This window comes from Pterocles gutturalis, unplaced genomic scaffold, assembly GCF_000699245.1.
Source record: "Pterocles gutturalis isolate BGI_N339 unplaced genomic scaffold, ASM69924v1 scaffold50632, whole genome shotgun sequence".
Taxonomy (NCBI): Eukaryota; Metazoa; Chordata; class Aves; order Pterocliformes; family Pteroclidae; genus Pterocles; species Pterocles gutturalis.
This window is the reverse complement of record NW_010114706.1, coordinates 4,263-20,987: the sequence shown is the minus strand read 5'-3', so window position 1 is coordinate 20,987 and position 16,725 is coordinate 4,263. Positions and strand designations below refer to the sequence as shown.

Sequence of the window (16,725 nt, the reverse complement as noted above, 5' to 3'; positions counted from 1 at the left end):
TTCTGAATGCATACTATGAGAAACACTTCAATTACATGGTGACATTGTTCAGAGTGTTTAAATGTGCATCACGTGTTTGCAGTTTCAGCCAACACCGTGGGGGTGTGGATTTGGCTGAGCAGGGAGTATATGGAATATTATGGCTGGGGTTTTTTGTTTTGTTTTTTTTTCATAAAACTTTCTTATGAAATGGAATTTCTGTTGTATACTTAGTAGAAAACAGCGCTTCATGATGTTTGGGGGCTAACCTTTCCTAAGAGATCACAAATCGCAGGATCACAGAATGTTATGCCATGTTAGTTTTGGTTTCTGCAGATAAACCTTAAAACTTTTACCTTTGGATGCTGACTTTCAGAAACCTAATTTTGATATGTTCAGATCTGAGTTACAGAAAATGAAATTAAGGAGTAGCTCAGAGAAGGAAAGACGAGAACTTGCTGAGTTGGTTGTTGGAAAAAATATTAGTAACCTTATTGCATGAATAATGTTAAAAACAATTGGGAGATTATTCTTAGATCATTGTCTTTTGACTTCCTCTCGTAGAAGAGTAATATATTTGAAATGTATATGAAAGTGTAATTTATTTGAAATATCCATTACTTAATAGGGAATATTATGTGAAATCTACTAAGAGAAAACTATTTAAAGAGTTCGGCTGAGTAGATTTTTTTCAGTGTTGAAGATAAGTTACTCTTCTAACAACAACTTTCATTCATAATGCAGTTGAATTGGTACAATTTGTGATCTTGTATCTACACTTCAGCCAAAGCTGAGCGATCAAAATACATTGTTTTTCGAGGAGATCTTTTTTATTCTGGAGATTTCCATGGTTTTTGGTTTGGTTTGGTTTTACTTATTACTGTGGTGTGCTCAAAACCAAACTGAGCATATATTTACATTAAGTTATTTTCATATAATGTTACAATTAGCAGAAGAACTGTTAATAATTATTATTTATAATCTTACAAAGTTATGTAATTATTATCTAGTGATAGGAGAACATGAAGGAGATTTCTCCACACTGTAGGTTTTTAAGCACGTTAGTCCAATCAGAGCTGTAAATTGAGTCCAGCCATGAACTTGAGTTGACAGGAAAAAGAATCCATATGTCTTTCAGACGAAAAGTGATCCTACTTCCATTAGTCTCTTTTAAATAGATTGTTTGTTACCGTAATAAGATGTTCCAAAGTCAACACCGACATTTTGGATTGCTTTGTGTAACTGAGCTGGTGTAAGTGACTTTATCTGTGTGTGCCTTTGCAGTGGCACTGCAATTAATAGGTTTGGGGTTTTCGTTTGTAAATGTCAATTTAAATAAGTTTTTAAAGAAATGCTCTTCATCTTTATTCTTACATAAATATGTTCACAGTGACATAAGGAAGTAGTTCAAATTCCTTTTGAACAATATTCTCTTATTTGCTGCACACAATAACCATCATAATTTGTTCAGAAATAATTGTGAGAATAATGTAAAATGCAAAATAATACCTGAAATAAACTCTATGCAAAGAGATTTGAACTTACCTCCTTTTTGTCTCTGACAAAGTTATACCTTCTAAATTATTGCAAAATTAAAGTTTAGCTTCCTGCTGGTTATTATCACTCTCTGGACTGTGTTGTTCAGACCGTGATAAGAACAGACAGTTCTAAATGTCATTATTTTTTCCATTATATTTGGTCGTACACATGATCTGTCAAAAGTACTCCAACAGATGTTGACATGTGATTTCACAAGCGATGAGCTGCAGAACAAAGATTTTCTGCATGTACCTCAACTAACATTGTTGGTGCTCATGTCAGAAGTTTTGCTGTACTTTGCAGAAACTAATCTTAATTTCTTTGAGAAGCGTCACAGTCCACATGGGAAAGAAGATGACACGATGATTGTCTGCTTTAGCATGTAACATATTTATAAAATAGTAAAACAAGTTTGTGGAAATCTTTATAGTAGACTTGAGTTTTGCATGCTTAGGAGGTGACAAGACCAAAAGAGGGTAGGAGAAATGTCCTGTTTATATCCTGTTGGTGAACAATGTCAGTAGTGAATGAGGTTTGGATCAGATACTGGTGAGAAAAAAAAAAAGCCCCAACACTTTTTTGCTTTCTTCTAAAATGCTTTGCACGAAACGGTTGTTTTTTTTCCCACTCGTTCAGTTTCTTGTGAAAACATCTGAATTAGAGCATAATGTTTTCTCAGAATAATTATCTTTTCTGTTGATTAAAAATCATATTCTGTAACAAGTGTGTGGTTTTGGTAGCGTGGGAATACTTTAAATTGCATTGCTTCCAGAAATAGCTTAACTCATTTACCTGGAACTAACTCTTTGCCATGGTAAGGCACTGAGGCAAACTAACTTTTAGAGCTCCATGGTACGTGGTTATCTGACTTCTGCTATCTGAATTAATTTTCATTCTACAGCATAGGATGCATATACATATCTGACAGTTTACTGCTTGTGAAACAAAAGTGTTAACTTCAGTTTTTGGAGAGGATTGTAAATTAATTTGGACAATATGGATTAGTATTGACTTAGAAAGCTGGCTTTTTCATTACTATGTATTATATAAAATTACTGAATGACATTTTTTTACTGTTCATTTGTATATATGTATCTGTTTCAAAGAAAGGTAATCTGTAAAGGCCCTCTGAACTTTATATACATATAATCTCCTGTATATTAAAAATAATATTAGAAAATAAAATAATATTTTTCTGTTCCTAAAAATATTGTGTAGTATATTGCTGCATGTTGCAACATGGGAGGTTTATTTCAATTAGGATAAATTATTTTTTTATTAATTTTGTATTTTCTGAAGACGTTTTTGTTTCTTGATCCACTTGGATAGTTTCTTAAAATTAAGACACTTGAATATGCCCATAAATTCCTGGGTTTCTAAGGTGCATGGTAATCTCATATTGTAAAGCATTTTGATGAATTAAAAATGAGATGGAATTGAAGAAAAACCTCAACAGGGTACAAGTGCAGATGCTTTTTTATTGTATCCCAAAGAATGTCAGCATAGCTGTTAAAAAGGCCTGAATAAAATGCTTGTAACTTAATTCTGGTAAGTATTATAGATTTCAAAGCAACAGAGCCTTTTCTCCTGTCTTGTGTCATATTGACCAGATGTGTTTTGGGATGAAAAATACTTGCTCATACACTGAGGTCGTAATTGGTTTTTTGTTGAAATTCAGAAAATGAGTTGGAATAGGATAAGCCATATTTAGTAGTTCTCATCAATTACTACTACTAGCTGGGAAGAAGGAGACTGCAAATCGGAACAGTTCTGAGATTAATAAGTTGTTCTATTAAACATTGTAATTTTTCAAGTGGTAGTTCCTCCTGCTATTGGAGATGTGTATATGTATGTGTATTTATGCATACAATAACTGTATTTTTATTGATAGTCTGTGGGGGTCAGAAGTGATGTATTTGCACCTAGAGGTTCCCTTTTGTTCTCCATGCATACCAGTCTTAACATTGGTTCTAATTCTGTGAGAGAGTGGATGTGGAGTGAGCTGTGGTTTTGGGAAGGTTGCCTTCTTACAGCAGAGTTTGCCCTAGCTCCTAGCAGGAGCCCATTTAGGATCTTGGGCATTCTCAGTCCAGCCTCTTGGCTGGAATAGGACTTGAATTCTCCTTGGTAGAATTCTCTTACTCATCCTCCTCTGTAGTATGAGTAAGTTTTGGTTTGTGTTGTGGTTTAGCAGAATCCCTACTTTCAGAAGCTTGGAAGCTTCTAAAAGCTTCTGAAAGTTGAAAGCTTTGATATATTTTTCCTTCCTCTTACCATCCCTTTTAAGATTTTTTTTTTTTACTTCTGATTAATTTTCTGTGTGTGTGTTTATTGAAACTATAGGCTCAGTGTGGTTGATAACAACAAAGGCCAGTACTGAGCATTAATTTTCAGTTTTGACCTAGTAGATTTTGAACTTTGCAGAAGGAAAGGGAAGGAAAAGACTAAGGAACCGAGAAGAGAGACTGCCTTTTGCCACTGTGGACCTAAGACTTTTTGGGCATGTATTTGATATGCTTTATTCGAGAAGCATTTACTGCAGTAATTATTTTAAAAATGTCTATATTAATTCATACCTTTGCAGTGATTAGTTGTGAAAAGTGCGGTGATAAAAACAGACAGCAGGTTAGCTTATCCTTGAAAAAAAAAAAAAAACTGCTAGAAGATTCCTATAGAATTCCTTGTCATGGCTCCCCACTTCAACTCAGTTTGTTATTATCTTTACGTGTATGTGGAATAGTCCAGTGTATTAAAATGGTAAGCTGTGGCAAATTCAAGATGTTTGAACAAGAGGTCAGATATATTTATACCTTAATGCACTTAGAGTTGATATTTGAAAAATAAAGCAGAGTGGAAAACAAGTTGTGTTGTGACAATGAACAATTTCTGTTGTGAATAACAAGGAAATTCAGACAAGTTTAGAGAACATGAGTCATCATAGAAGCACCAGGAGAATGAAGAGACAAAAAACGTCTTGCAATGTGTTGATTATTTTGTTTATGGTATTACTTTCCTGTTCCTGGGATTATTTTTTTTTTTCCCCACAAAGTGATTGAATAGATACAAATAAGAGTAAGTACTCAGATACCTATGAACAGTGCCTGTCAATGCAGTAATAAATTAAATAGTTATTGTTACCCTTAACAAGCATCTCTGTTCAAAATATAAGCATGCTAGTAGTTTGACCTTCTTTAGATTTACAAGAAAACAGTAGCACTCATTTCAAATATGGAAACTGTATTATTGCGACAAATGTTGGCCTGTCACCCCACTAAGAAAGATGGTTGAAAGCAAAAAGAAGCACCGTGACCTAGTTGTGATTGGCTTGGAATACACTGGTGGATGGTGGCTTTGGTGTCATACAAATGTGTCATTGGTCTCATCACATAACCATTTCTTTTTGTGAACTTATTTTTGTTAGATATATTTTGTTTATATCCTGTATAACAATGTGTTAAGAAAAATTGTTATTTTGACATTTGATGTCTCAATTGCATTAAAGAGTCTTTCTCTGTTTTATTTTCCTTTCTCCAAGCAGTGGATACCAGGCATTGTGTTTTCTTCTAATGAGCTGAAAAGTTAGGGAGCATAGCTTGGATGCTGCATAGTTGTTCTTCCCTTTTTCTATGAAAAGTTTGTTTCAAATAAATCAGTATACCAGAATTTTTTTGTTTCAGAGCATGTAAAAAGTGGAAAGAGTACCATTTACTTTAAAAGAAAGTTATGCCCGCACTGAAAAAATATGTTAATCTTGTAATTGTTATTCTTTTTAACTCTTGATTTTAGTTCTGGAAGATGGGAACATGGAGGGGGAGGGACTGTTGTGTCTGAGGCTGTGTTCTCAGCTGTAACAGCAGGGTTTGTGGATATATTTCCTTTCTCTACCTCCCACGGGAGAATTCTGTGATCCTAGTTAATTGTCAGGCCCAGTTTAGTGTGGAAAGTCCTGCAGCAGGCACATGTCACTGTTAAATATTATGTTAATATAAAATATTGATACGGTACTGACAAAGTGTGTGTTTTTTCCCCAGTTAATTTTTCTTCTGCTTGTATTTTTAACTTTGCCATTGATATTTTTTTCTGTTCTGAAAACAGCAGTTCTCTTGGCTTGCTTTTTTTGCACATTGGGAAGTATATGCAAAAGGGGTGGCTAATTAAGTAGGATTCTTTTCCCTTCCTTTGGGTTACTAGTGAGTAACGTTTTCCTCTTAGAACTACATCTGGACCAACTGCGATGTGTACGTTGCCAATGGCGGAGTTTGGTCTGTATTGTATAGAGGTCCTGCGCTGTCATACCAGTAACATCAGTCTGGCTTACTGTGCTGGTTGACTGACACGATAGCTGGCTTCATTATCTCCTAATGATTCGCTCATGCTGTGTTTGATGGGCCTTAGGAGCATTTAATTTGTGAGGAGGATCCTCCAACAAATGTACTCCGAAGGGTACTGCAAAATGTTCTGCTCAGTACATTATCCTGCTATACTTGAATGACTGCTACTTAAAAAAAATTTCTTCAGACAAGAAGGGAAAAATGCCAATGTTATGATGCAGGAGCATCAGAGGGGAATAATTGTATGGCTCTCCCTTCTGTGAGTGTGTGTAAGTCTTTGGAGGAAGGGTGAAACAGAGGACTGGAGAAAGGAGCTGGATTTTCCCAGGAAGGTTGATTTGAGATTGAATTTTTATTTTTTTTTAATCAGTGAGCTTGTCATTAGGATGGTTCAGCTGCTAAAACTTGCTGAAGGCAGAGAGGTTGGTTACTATCAATAGAAGACAGAATTTTTTTTTTTTTCCGTAGAAAAAAGTGGATAACCAGGTCTGGGGGTTAAAGAAAAAAATAATTATGTGGTGCAAGGTAATTTTTTTGGGAGCAAAAAGCACTCTTTTTTAGAATAAAGTCCTGTTATATGTTGGAAAGAACAGTGGAGAAGGTGTTATCTGTACTAGTTAATCATAGCCTAATAACGATCTTTTGGTATTGTAGAGGTGTGAAGAAGGTGAGACTCAAGTTTGTCTAAACCAAAAGGTAAGCAGTAGAAGTCTCTGTGGTCAACACTGGAAGAGAGAGATTGCTCATGAGGAACCAGCACCCAGGATAAAAGACTGTTTGGCATAGTACTTGAAGTACTAAATTCTAACTCAGGATGTCCTGGATGCTTGAGAGAATTAAGGTTAGCAGCAGAAAATAAAGTTGTACATCTAAAGGGTCAAATTACTTTAAGAACATAATAAGGTTCTTGCCTTTAAGAAAGAAGGAAAGCAGAGACTTGAAATTACTGGAACTAGTGAGAAAACTTGTATTTTACGTATTTTTAAAATGTCTCATGTAGTTTCAATTTATGTATCTCATGTTTAGATTTCAATTTTGTAAGTTCTGCAATCTTGTTTTGTTACACAGTAAAGGAAAAATAATGGCAAAGGCTATCAGGTATTGTGGAATAAACTTTATCAGATGCAGAAAATAATAATAAGCGGAATTACAGATGACTTCAGTCATAGTCAAATGAAGTGCTTAAGGAGTACTTAGTTACAGAGATACAAAGAGTTCATCTTCCACATTTTTGTATACAAGACTTTTCACTGACAAGCTATCTCCTAATATCTTAGAGCTAGTTGTAAAATGAAGGCTATAAAGTTTTTGTTTGTTGCTACCTGTATGTCATGAAAGAGCCAAATGGTTTCTAAAACATACAGTCACAAACTGATTATAAAATTCCCGAGGGGAACTCTGATGGGGCTATCATAACTTAAGAATGGAACGGTGAGTCACTGCAGGAGGAATTCATGTAATAATCTTTTCCGGTATTTATAGGACCAGGAGGATGAAATGTCATTTAATTTTATTTGATTAAAAACTACTAGGCAAGAGAGAAAGAGGAAGAAAAAATGAAGCCTCTTTCTTTAATTTCAGGCATGAAAGATGAATGGAATATATAAAAAGCATATTATGAAACAGTATAGTATAGTGATTAATTTCAAATCTGATCAATGCTCCAAAATAGCTGTGTTAATAATAAAATGATTTTGTTTGATAACTTAAGGTGATATGTATTTTTTTAGGTTCTAGATACAAAGTGTTGCGTTGGAGTGGGGTAGCTAGGTTGTGAGGCATCTGTAGGAGTTCTTGCTTGCTGGTTTAGGCGTATGTATCTGTGCAGTTCAAAGATTAACCATGGAAGGTCTTTATTTACCTTAAAAAGTTATGCCAAAATGTACTTAATATAGCCTTCCTAGGATGCCAAAAATGCTTCAGCCAATTCCGTGAATGCTGGTGGTGCAGTATTTTATCCAACACTGTGTATTTAGTCCTGCAGTCACTTCTGCTTGAATCACAGCTGTATCCTCTTTTATGGAGCACTCCCAGTTTAAAGATGATGTTACAGCTGTCTACTCTTGCTTAAAGGTTTGGTTGGTTTGTGGTTTTTTTTTTTTTAGAAAGGGCTATATAACTTGGTGAGCAAGTGTTTGTTCACTGCGAACTCTTGCATGAATTCTTAACTGAAGCTTTTAGATGCTGTCACAATATTGAGAGCTTGTCACTATGTCATGGTACAATGTTCCTTATCTTTTCTCCTCTAATCTCCTTTGCACTGTTAGTATTAATTTTTGGTTTATTTATAAGATCTTCTGTGTGGTTCATTAATATTCAGCATGTACAAGGGGTTTATCAATTTTAAAGTTTATCAAATGTAAAATGACGGCAAGCAGAGGCAGATGTGTGTGAGGAAAGGTGAGACATTAGGAGAAATAACAAAGATAAATATTCTTGAATGAGCACCAAGATCTTTGAAAATTCATTGGGGAAAAAAAAAACAAAACAGTATTAAATCTTGCTTAAATAGCAAAATTGTCTGGATATATGCTTGGCCAGAAAGATCCCTAACTAATATTTTCATTTTCTGCTGTTCAAACTTGATGAAACAAAGGACTTTCTCCATAGTACAGAAGTGCTGGTGAGAGAAAGGCACAAAGGATCAAAGCTGTGTGATACTTTCTAGACAGCACCAGAGAAGAATGAGATGTTTAGAAAAAGAACAGATGTGCAAGAAGTAAATAATTTGCTAAACCTGTTGGTGAAGAAAGAATATTTTCTGAAATGTCACATTGCTAGTGAGTTTAAGTCGAATAAAATTATTGTTCCAAACTTTTTTGTTGTAAAGAAGATATAAGTAGCTGCTTGCTTCTAGCACTTTGTGAGCTCTTCCTGCCAACATTGTAGGTCTGTTTCAGGAAAGGCAATGTTGAAGTTTTTGAAAATTTTATTGCTAGTGTTAATTTTTGCAATTCTCTAAGCTAAATGCAGAGTTAACAGTTGCACTTGTGTATTAATAATTTTTGTTTAAGAGAGGTAATAAAAATTTTGCTGTTAGTTTCGTATCTCTTTGAGTAGCCAGTACTAGATTTTTACAAGGATAGTATAGCTAACAGTACAGTGCTTAAATAGATTGTGGAAGCATTTATGTAGAGTGGATATTATAGCCTCTGTGACATAACTTTGTCTTATACATGTTGCTTACAAAAAAAAAAAAATCATTCTCTGTCAGTTCTTTGTTTCTTCATATGAATGGTGCAATTTAATATTGGAAGATGAGCCACTAAATTTTTTTCCTCCTGAACTTTTAAAAATATTATAGGAAAGTTCTTCTAGATCATAGGCTTAGGAAGCATGATTGTGTAACACAAGTTAAATCATATCAGCCTAAAGATTGTAAAGGATCGTAATTTTCACTTACTTTTAGCCACAGTAGAGTTATATTTATTAGTTTCGTAAATATTCAGTTTTATTATTATTATGGGATTTTTATTAAAAAGCCTTCATTTATGTTTTCTAAAAACTGTTTCTGGGAAAATGCTTGGGTCTTTCTTCATTGCTTTTGAATTCCTGTTTTTATCCAAAAGGGTTTTTTGGTTGAATCTTAATTCTTTCAAGAAGTAAGTTACAAAATTTTCCTTAAAAGCTGCTTAGCTTTGGGGTGTATAATTTTTGTAAATAAGTTTAGTTCACATTAATTTCTATTTAATATGATTGCACTTGATATGTGGTCTTCAAGAACTGTTTAATGTAAAAAAATAGTTTGAGAAGTGGAAAAAGACCAACCAGGTATTCATATTGAAGAATATGGAGAATCTGTTCTTCTAGTTTAGCTTGCACGGAGTCTGTTTTTTTTCCACCCCAATCAAGAAGTCGGTTAAATCAACTGAGAGGAAAGAGTTATGGGAATTCAGAGATCCAGAAACTAAAGAAGTTTCTCAATTGCATTTCTACTTTGGTTTAAATACACTGTCATAAAGCAATAAAAATCTGTCTCTTTCTACATGCGAGTATATTTTCCCTAGAGTGTAAAATTATAGGTACTTTCTTAGTAATTTGAAAAGAAAATATTTCCTAAGTGGAATTGCAGTCATACAATCTCTGCATTGCTAGGTGAAGAGCCAGTTATTTCTGTCAACAAAATAGTTCTTGACGTTTAAGCAGGTAAGTACCAGTGTTGTCACGCCAAAGGAGGAGAGCACATGGGGCAGCTTCTAGAAACAGTACTGCTGTTTTACAGATAAAAAAGACTTAAACCAGCATTGGGTTCTGGCTAATTTGCTTGTGTTTCTCCCATTAGTGGGATCATCTAGCCCAGGCTGCCTTGGTTCAAGGTGGTCGACTGTGTCCCAAGTCACTGTTTCTTAGAGAAGTCTCAAGAGCAAAGCCCTCTGGTCAGCCTGTCGGTCAAATGGACTTTGACTACAGAAATCTCTCTAGAATGAGCTTACAGAAACTGCAGAGCCAGCAGAAGAGCAGTGTTCTCTCCAGAGTCTTATCTCAGCTACCTTTCTGCTTCATCCTTCCTTTCTCATGTTGGATTATGGTTCACACCAGTTGCTCGCTTTCCCTTCTTTGCAGGCAAACCATTTGCTCCAGACATTCTCCTCCGTGATGTGGCTGTGAGTTAACAAGACTTCTCAAGTCATCTTATCTCTGTGTGAAATTTGATGATGCCATCATGCTTCTCAAGTATGAGATAGAAAGTGTTTTTGAGGGGTTTTTTTTTAAGTTTTTGATGGCAGGAATGTGAAATTTCCATTTATTTTCAGGAACTTTGAGTTCTGAGACTTGCTATAGGAATTCAATGTCCAATTTTACTCAGTTTATGCTGAATCTGTGCCTATGTAAGTTTTAGTCGGAGTGCGTTCACAGTTCCTTGAATATGTCCTCAGTCTAGAAGACTGGAGAGGATGGCTGTGTCTGCCTGGTGTTAGTTTGGACACGGTATATGTTCATGGGCACTAAGTATTTCTCAGAAGCAAGGAAATACATGTTGTTTATCAAAAGGTGTCATTTAAGCCCTAAGAGTACATGACATCAGCAATTGAAATGGGACTGGTGTTCAGGTGGGTATTCCTGTGCTGTTCTCTCTCTAATTAAAACATGTAATGATGGTAGAGAAGATACAGCAGGATTCGGCTTCAGCGTATCTTAGTAACATAAATACGAAGCTTTGTCCTTGCACAGTGAACCTGAAATCAATGGAACTGTGTCTTGAAAACTTACATTTTCTGTGCTGGTTAGGTTAGTCCCAATCAGGATATATGTGTGCCTGTGCTGCCATCACACTTTGATCTGTGGTATAAAACTGTGAGAGTGTGATTTTTTTTTTTTTTTTTTTAAATTGGTACCCAAATCCATCAGCCTTCCTTTTCAACACATTCTTACAAAGCGGATGGTGCTGATTGCTTCCTATAGACCCATGTCCTATATGTCTTTGCTTCAAGTTGAGCAAGCCCAAACAAAGCAGTCAAACAAGTTGCTTTCTTTACACTGAGAATGTAAAGGAGTGGGAAGAGTATGAAGCTGCAGAGGGTTGTTACCAACTGATTGTCCTTGTTCTGGAAGGATTTGCCAGGGGGACGTCACAACCCCTAAAAAGATTACTTTGACGTGGTTGCAGTTCTGCACTAAATATGAAAATATTTCTGAAAAGGCATTGTGACTGTATTGAATGATACGTTTTCCTCCAGCAAATGAGAGAGATTAACAAAAGCTTTAAATCAACAGTTGGTTTATCACTTTTCTATTCTAAGGTAATGGTGTTGTCTTTCTTACTCAACAGTGTTTCCTCGACATGACGTTTGGAGCCGGAGGTCATACTACAGCTCTTCTGGAGAAAGCCAGTGACATTACGATATATGCACTAGACAGGGACCCCACAGCTTATAAAATAGCTCAGCAGCTTTCAGAATCATACCCGTAAGTTGTCTTCTCCTGTCTTAAATATGGTCGAGATAAGGTTGATACTGTGGTATTAATATATACAATTTAATATATTTTTAATAGTTATGATATGTAGATTTTGATGGGTTATTGTAGAATAGCATTGTTTGCTGTATGCACCCCATTAAATAGGAGATCAAATTCAATTTATTAATGAATATTTGCATGCAAGTTCTTCAGAGATTTTTGAAGTTAAGTGCATGTCCTGTATGCTGTTAATTTTGAAGTATGCATCAAGTAACCAATTTTGTATTTAAAAATTAATCTAAAAAAGATTATGCTCTGCTTGCTTTGAGATTATTCTGATGGCAGAGTTGTACAAAAACATACACTTGGCAGTAAATGTTTTACAAAAATGATGGAATAATATACTTTTAAATAATGAGGTAATGTAAATATGGCTTTGAATATTTAAATTAAAAAAATTAATTGTAATTCAGTATTAGGTTTCCTAATTATTTTGCCACTGGCTTCAGAAACTACTAAACAACTTTATAAGCTACTATTTCTGTGTAAAGTTTGTGCTTCAATTTTCTTTTTAAATAGAGTGCTGAATTTGCTAAATGACCAATTGCTAAATGCAAATTTTTATGTAATTTTAGTTATACAAAGTTCTTGTTCTTTTATTCTGTTGAAGAAGCAGTTCAATCAGAGCATGAGTACGTGCATGCAAAAGCGTGCAATGTGTAGAGTTGAATTTGAGCTTTTCAGATAGTGCTATTTTTTAGATTTTGACCAAGGAGTAAAAATGCATAGTTACAAAATTAAATAATATGAAATAATTAATACTTAAGAAATTTAGGGAAAGTAGGAAGGAGAGGACAGTTACTGTCATGTTGAAAACATCAGAGTATGTATTTCAGAAGAGCTTTTACATGAGGAAAACCAAATCTTTCCAATAAGAAAAAAACTGGAAGAGGTAGATAAAAAACCAGCTGGTTATTCAGTTATGTTTCCTTACATAAAAAGGAGTTCCAAGACAGCAGTACTATTCAAGCAATGCAGAAGGTATCCCTCACCTTTTATAAAAGAAAAGGCTAAACTGTCCTTTCCTTTCTTCAAGTGCCATTGTCAGAGGTCCAGTGGGAAAAATACAACCCCATGACAAGAAAGCGTAGCTTGGTTTCTAGTTGTCCAACTCTGTGAGAGCACTTAAATATATTTCTCTAGATTTTCAGTTCTTTTTGGGCTGAAGTGACATGCAGTATATACTTACAAATTCGTGGAATTCCTTTCTCAAGTGTTATTTCTCCAGAGAATGCTCTTTTTGGCAGGTTAGTATGGAGGATATTGGCAGGGAAGGTTCATTTTCTTTTAAACTAAGCCTGCAAACTCCACCAGATGTCATTGGAGTTGTAAAGTTCTCTGTTCGTTTTGTCATAGGAAAAAAATATGTGTAGTCCAAATTGAAGTTAATCTTATATCCAATAAAAGTTTTCAGGAACATTCACACAACACAAGGCAATGATGAGCAGTCCCCTGATTCAATATATCTTTTATCTGTAAAGTATCCTATACAAACCTGAGTGTGAAGGAAGCTTATTTTCCAGGTAGATGAAGAGATTTTATAAGTGTTGGATGTTTTCTGCCAATGATTGACATTTCTAATTCTCTGCTTGCTTATGTGTGTGAAAAGATGAGCTTTAATCAATATAGTATTACAGTTGTTGTAACTTACTATAGCTTTACAACAAAGGTGGTCTCCTGGATCCTGTTTTTGTAAAATCATGTAAACTTGGTTACTTGAGCTCCAGACAGTGTTGTCTACCTGTACAGATGCAAGCTATCATTAGAATGAAGTAGATTCTTATATAACATAGTGTTAAGTTGTAAAAGAAAAGAAAGATGACTGCATGCCACTTGAATATATATTGTAAGATACAGAGACGCATTCTTATTTGTTTTGGTGTTTTCCCTCCTCTCCTGTCTATTCGTATTGGAAAGAACAGGTGGGTCCTTTTTCAGAAGGTAAGTATATCTGTTTTTCATAAAAGTTTTTGTTGAAAATTAAGGTAAAAGAATGTTCATATGTGGTGTATATGTTCATTATTAATCTGCTTTCCCTGGGAAGTCCATTGCCTAAATCATTGTTAAATTAAAAGGGGGAAGGAGGAGGTATATCATGTATAAATCACAGGTAAAGCTAGGCTTTGCTGACAAATCAGTTGTAAGTATAAAAGATGTACTTATGTTGTGAGATATGGAGCTTTCGTAAATGGATTTTTTTCTTTCAGTATTCATTAAAAGATGGTTGATCTAATATTACGGGGTTTTATTGACCATTTTCTGCACTGTGTTAGAAATAAATCTTTTATTGTCATTTTATCAGTTTGATTCAGATCTGTGTTGGCATCAAAGCTCAGGGAGTTCATCCACTTGACATCTTTATCTCATCAGGTCTACTATCAGCTGAAATAGTTCCTGCCTCTGGTCCACCAGGCAGGCACAGAAACAGTTGTGCCCGCTTAAAATGCGATGGCAGCACGCAGCTGCCAGCTGAAAGAAATGTAGGGCTGTCCCTTCTGCAAGAAGCACAGCCATGACTGAAGAAAAGCAGCACAGAAATATCAACTTCTCAATTGTTTTTCTGTTGTAGGGTTTTTTCACCTCTTCTGTTTCACATTGCTGTTTTGGGAGAGGTTCTTTGGCTTACTGGAGTGCTTCACTTTCTTTGGAGGTGATAGTACAAGGGGGGGAAAAGGGTTTTATCAACTGTAACCAGTAAAATCTGATTCCCACTGTGTCTGAAATTATGAATGCAGTGAGCAAATTGAAAGTCATACATCAGTTCAATTTTCTGTTGCCATTTTGTTTCTGTTTAAACCAGAATATTGTACCTGTTTAATCATTTGATTGGGGATATTAAATTCCAGCACATCAGCTACGTGACAGATCTTGAGTCTTGTAGAAGTATTTGCAGTACACCGTCCTACCGTAAAAAACTTCAATTCTAAATATTCAGTGTTAATTCCTATTGCTTATTCTGGTTAGGTAACATTAATAATCATAGTGAAATCCTATAGTTTCAACTGTTATTCACTATGGGGCTTAATTTTTTAAACACCCTATATCTTAGGTCACTGGGTTACAAGAATATTAAAGCTCAAGTTTCAGAAATATGCCCAAATATATGGTTGAAAGAGGAGATAAGTATGGCTAAATTAGGGGATTTTTCTGTATTCAGAACTAATAAATGAAGTGCTCCTTGTACTTGGCTGAAAGACAGCTGGAGTAATAAGTCACTGAATGAGAACACTGGGGAGAAACACGTTCGATGTTTGTATTTTAAATGTGTCTCTTTGCTTCTTGGTAGTGATTTTGTCAGAACTAAAATCTGAAGAGGGCAGAGTTCCAGCTGCAATTCTTGCATTCATTTAGCCTTTCCGTTTATTATTTTTATTTTTTAAAATACGTCGTGCTGCTTTAATAAGGAGAAAATGGGTCAGGGCCTGTTAGATATTCAGTGTGTGGGTGGGAATCCTTTGACGTGCTTTCTGGGGAAGCCTCTAACTTGGGAATTGCTGCTGAGAATCCAAGAGAACAAGATAAAATTTAGTCAGTAGCAATATCTATTACAAGTAAACCCTTTCACACCCACTGAAAGGGAGAGGTTAGAGAGGTGGTTGGAATCTGACAATTAGCCGATATCATTGCAAGCTTTTAAGTATGAGAAACCTACGCAAAGCCTACGCAGAGGACACAATATGTTCTTTGTAAATCTCTGAGCAGAATAATAAATTGTGCCCCAAAAGCAGTGATAAATAGTATTAAATTCCTCATGCAATTGAACCACCGTTTTATTGTTGTTCTGAAGTAATTTTGAGGTGATGGTGCTTGTGGGCTTTGCTTTCAGGGTTACACTGAGTTTACAGAAGAGGTGGGATAGAACCATCAGCAGTGCGTTCTATGTTCTGGGGAAAACAGAATGTATTTTGTTCAGTTCTAGGAAAAACAGAACTTTTTTCAGTTCCAATAAGCTTGTTTTAAGTGCTTGTGACTTGTAGCTGAGTGCATAATTTATTGATGCTTTTGTTGCTATATGTTATTTATATATATAGGCTACTACTTAACTTTTGACTGTAGTCCATGGGGGATACAGTTAAGTGTGCAATCAAGCCATATTTGTTACAGTGATGCCTTGACTGTATATAAGTAAGTTAATTAGTTACCTATAGCTTGCTTTCTTTCTAAAGAATTCTCCATCTATGTCAACATCTGTCTGCCTCTCAAATTCAAGAAACAGGGATAAATGAGTTGCCTATAATATGACATGGAAAAATGCAATTGAGAGCACTAAAAATACTTTTAAATGCCATTGTATTAGAATAGTGCTCTTCTGTCATTTATTTTGTTCCCCAAAAGGTTTATTTGGGTAACAAACCCAAATCTGTTTCCTTATAAAAACAAGGAATAAAAATTCTTTCTCTTGTTGCTGAAGTTCCAGCTGTGCAGGTTTCAGAATGACTAGAAAGAAACCTTTGCTTGCTTTCATACGTGCAGTCTGATCCTTCAGTATGTTTGGTTCCTGGTTTCAATATGGGCCCAATTTGAAGTTACCCCAACAGATAACACACACGCAACAGCCTACTTTTAATACTTGTTTTTCTTCCACTTTTATTCTTTTATAACTTGGCCCTTTAGTGCTTCCTTAAAACCTTGTCAGTCTACATGGTGTAATTACATGATACTTCAGTACCAGCATCACATCAATCAAGTTCAGAAAGTGTTTTTGTTACGTAAGTATTACTGGGATGGATAGATTCCTTCTCGGTAGTCCTCCAAGAACTCAGTATATGGTTAAGTATCACAAACCTCATATCCAAAACTGGCCAGTGACATTGGGATGTACCATGGCAAAAATGAAACTAAACTGTTAGAAGAAGCCAGAATCATGTAGTCCCACTTTTTAAAGTGCTAGTTTTCCCTCTTCCTGTAAATATTCCCT

General features: G+C 35.2%; 1 protein-coding gene across 1 annotated transcript in view; it reads left to right on the top strand.

The window, feature by feature from the left end:
- Positions 1-11,760, top strand: part of LOC104462795 (putative methyltransferase-like protein 15P1) — a gene marked incomplete at its 5' end in the record, with an annotated part of 32,921 nt that extends 21,161 nt beyond the window's left edge. The window contains one exon of the mRNA XM_010074898.1: positions 11,620-11,760. Coding sequence (XP_010073200.1) covers positions 11,620-11,760 — 141 coding nt within the window. The remainder of the gene's footprint in view (positions 1-11,619) is intronic.
- Between the last annotated feature and the right edge of the window lie 4,965 nt (positions 11,761-16,725).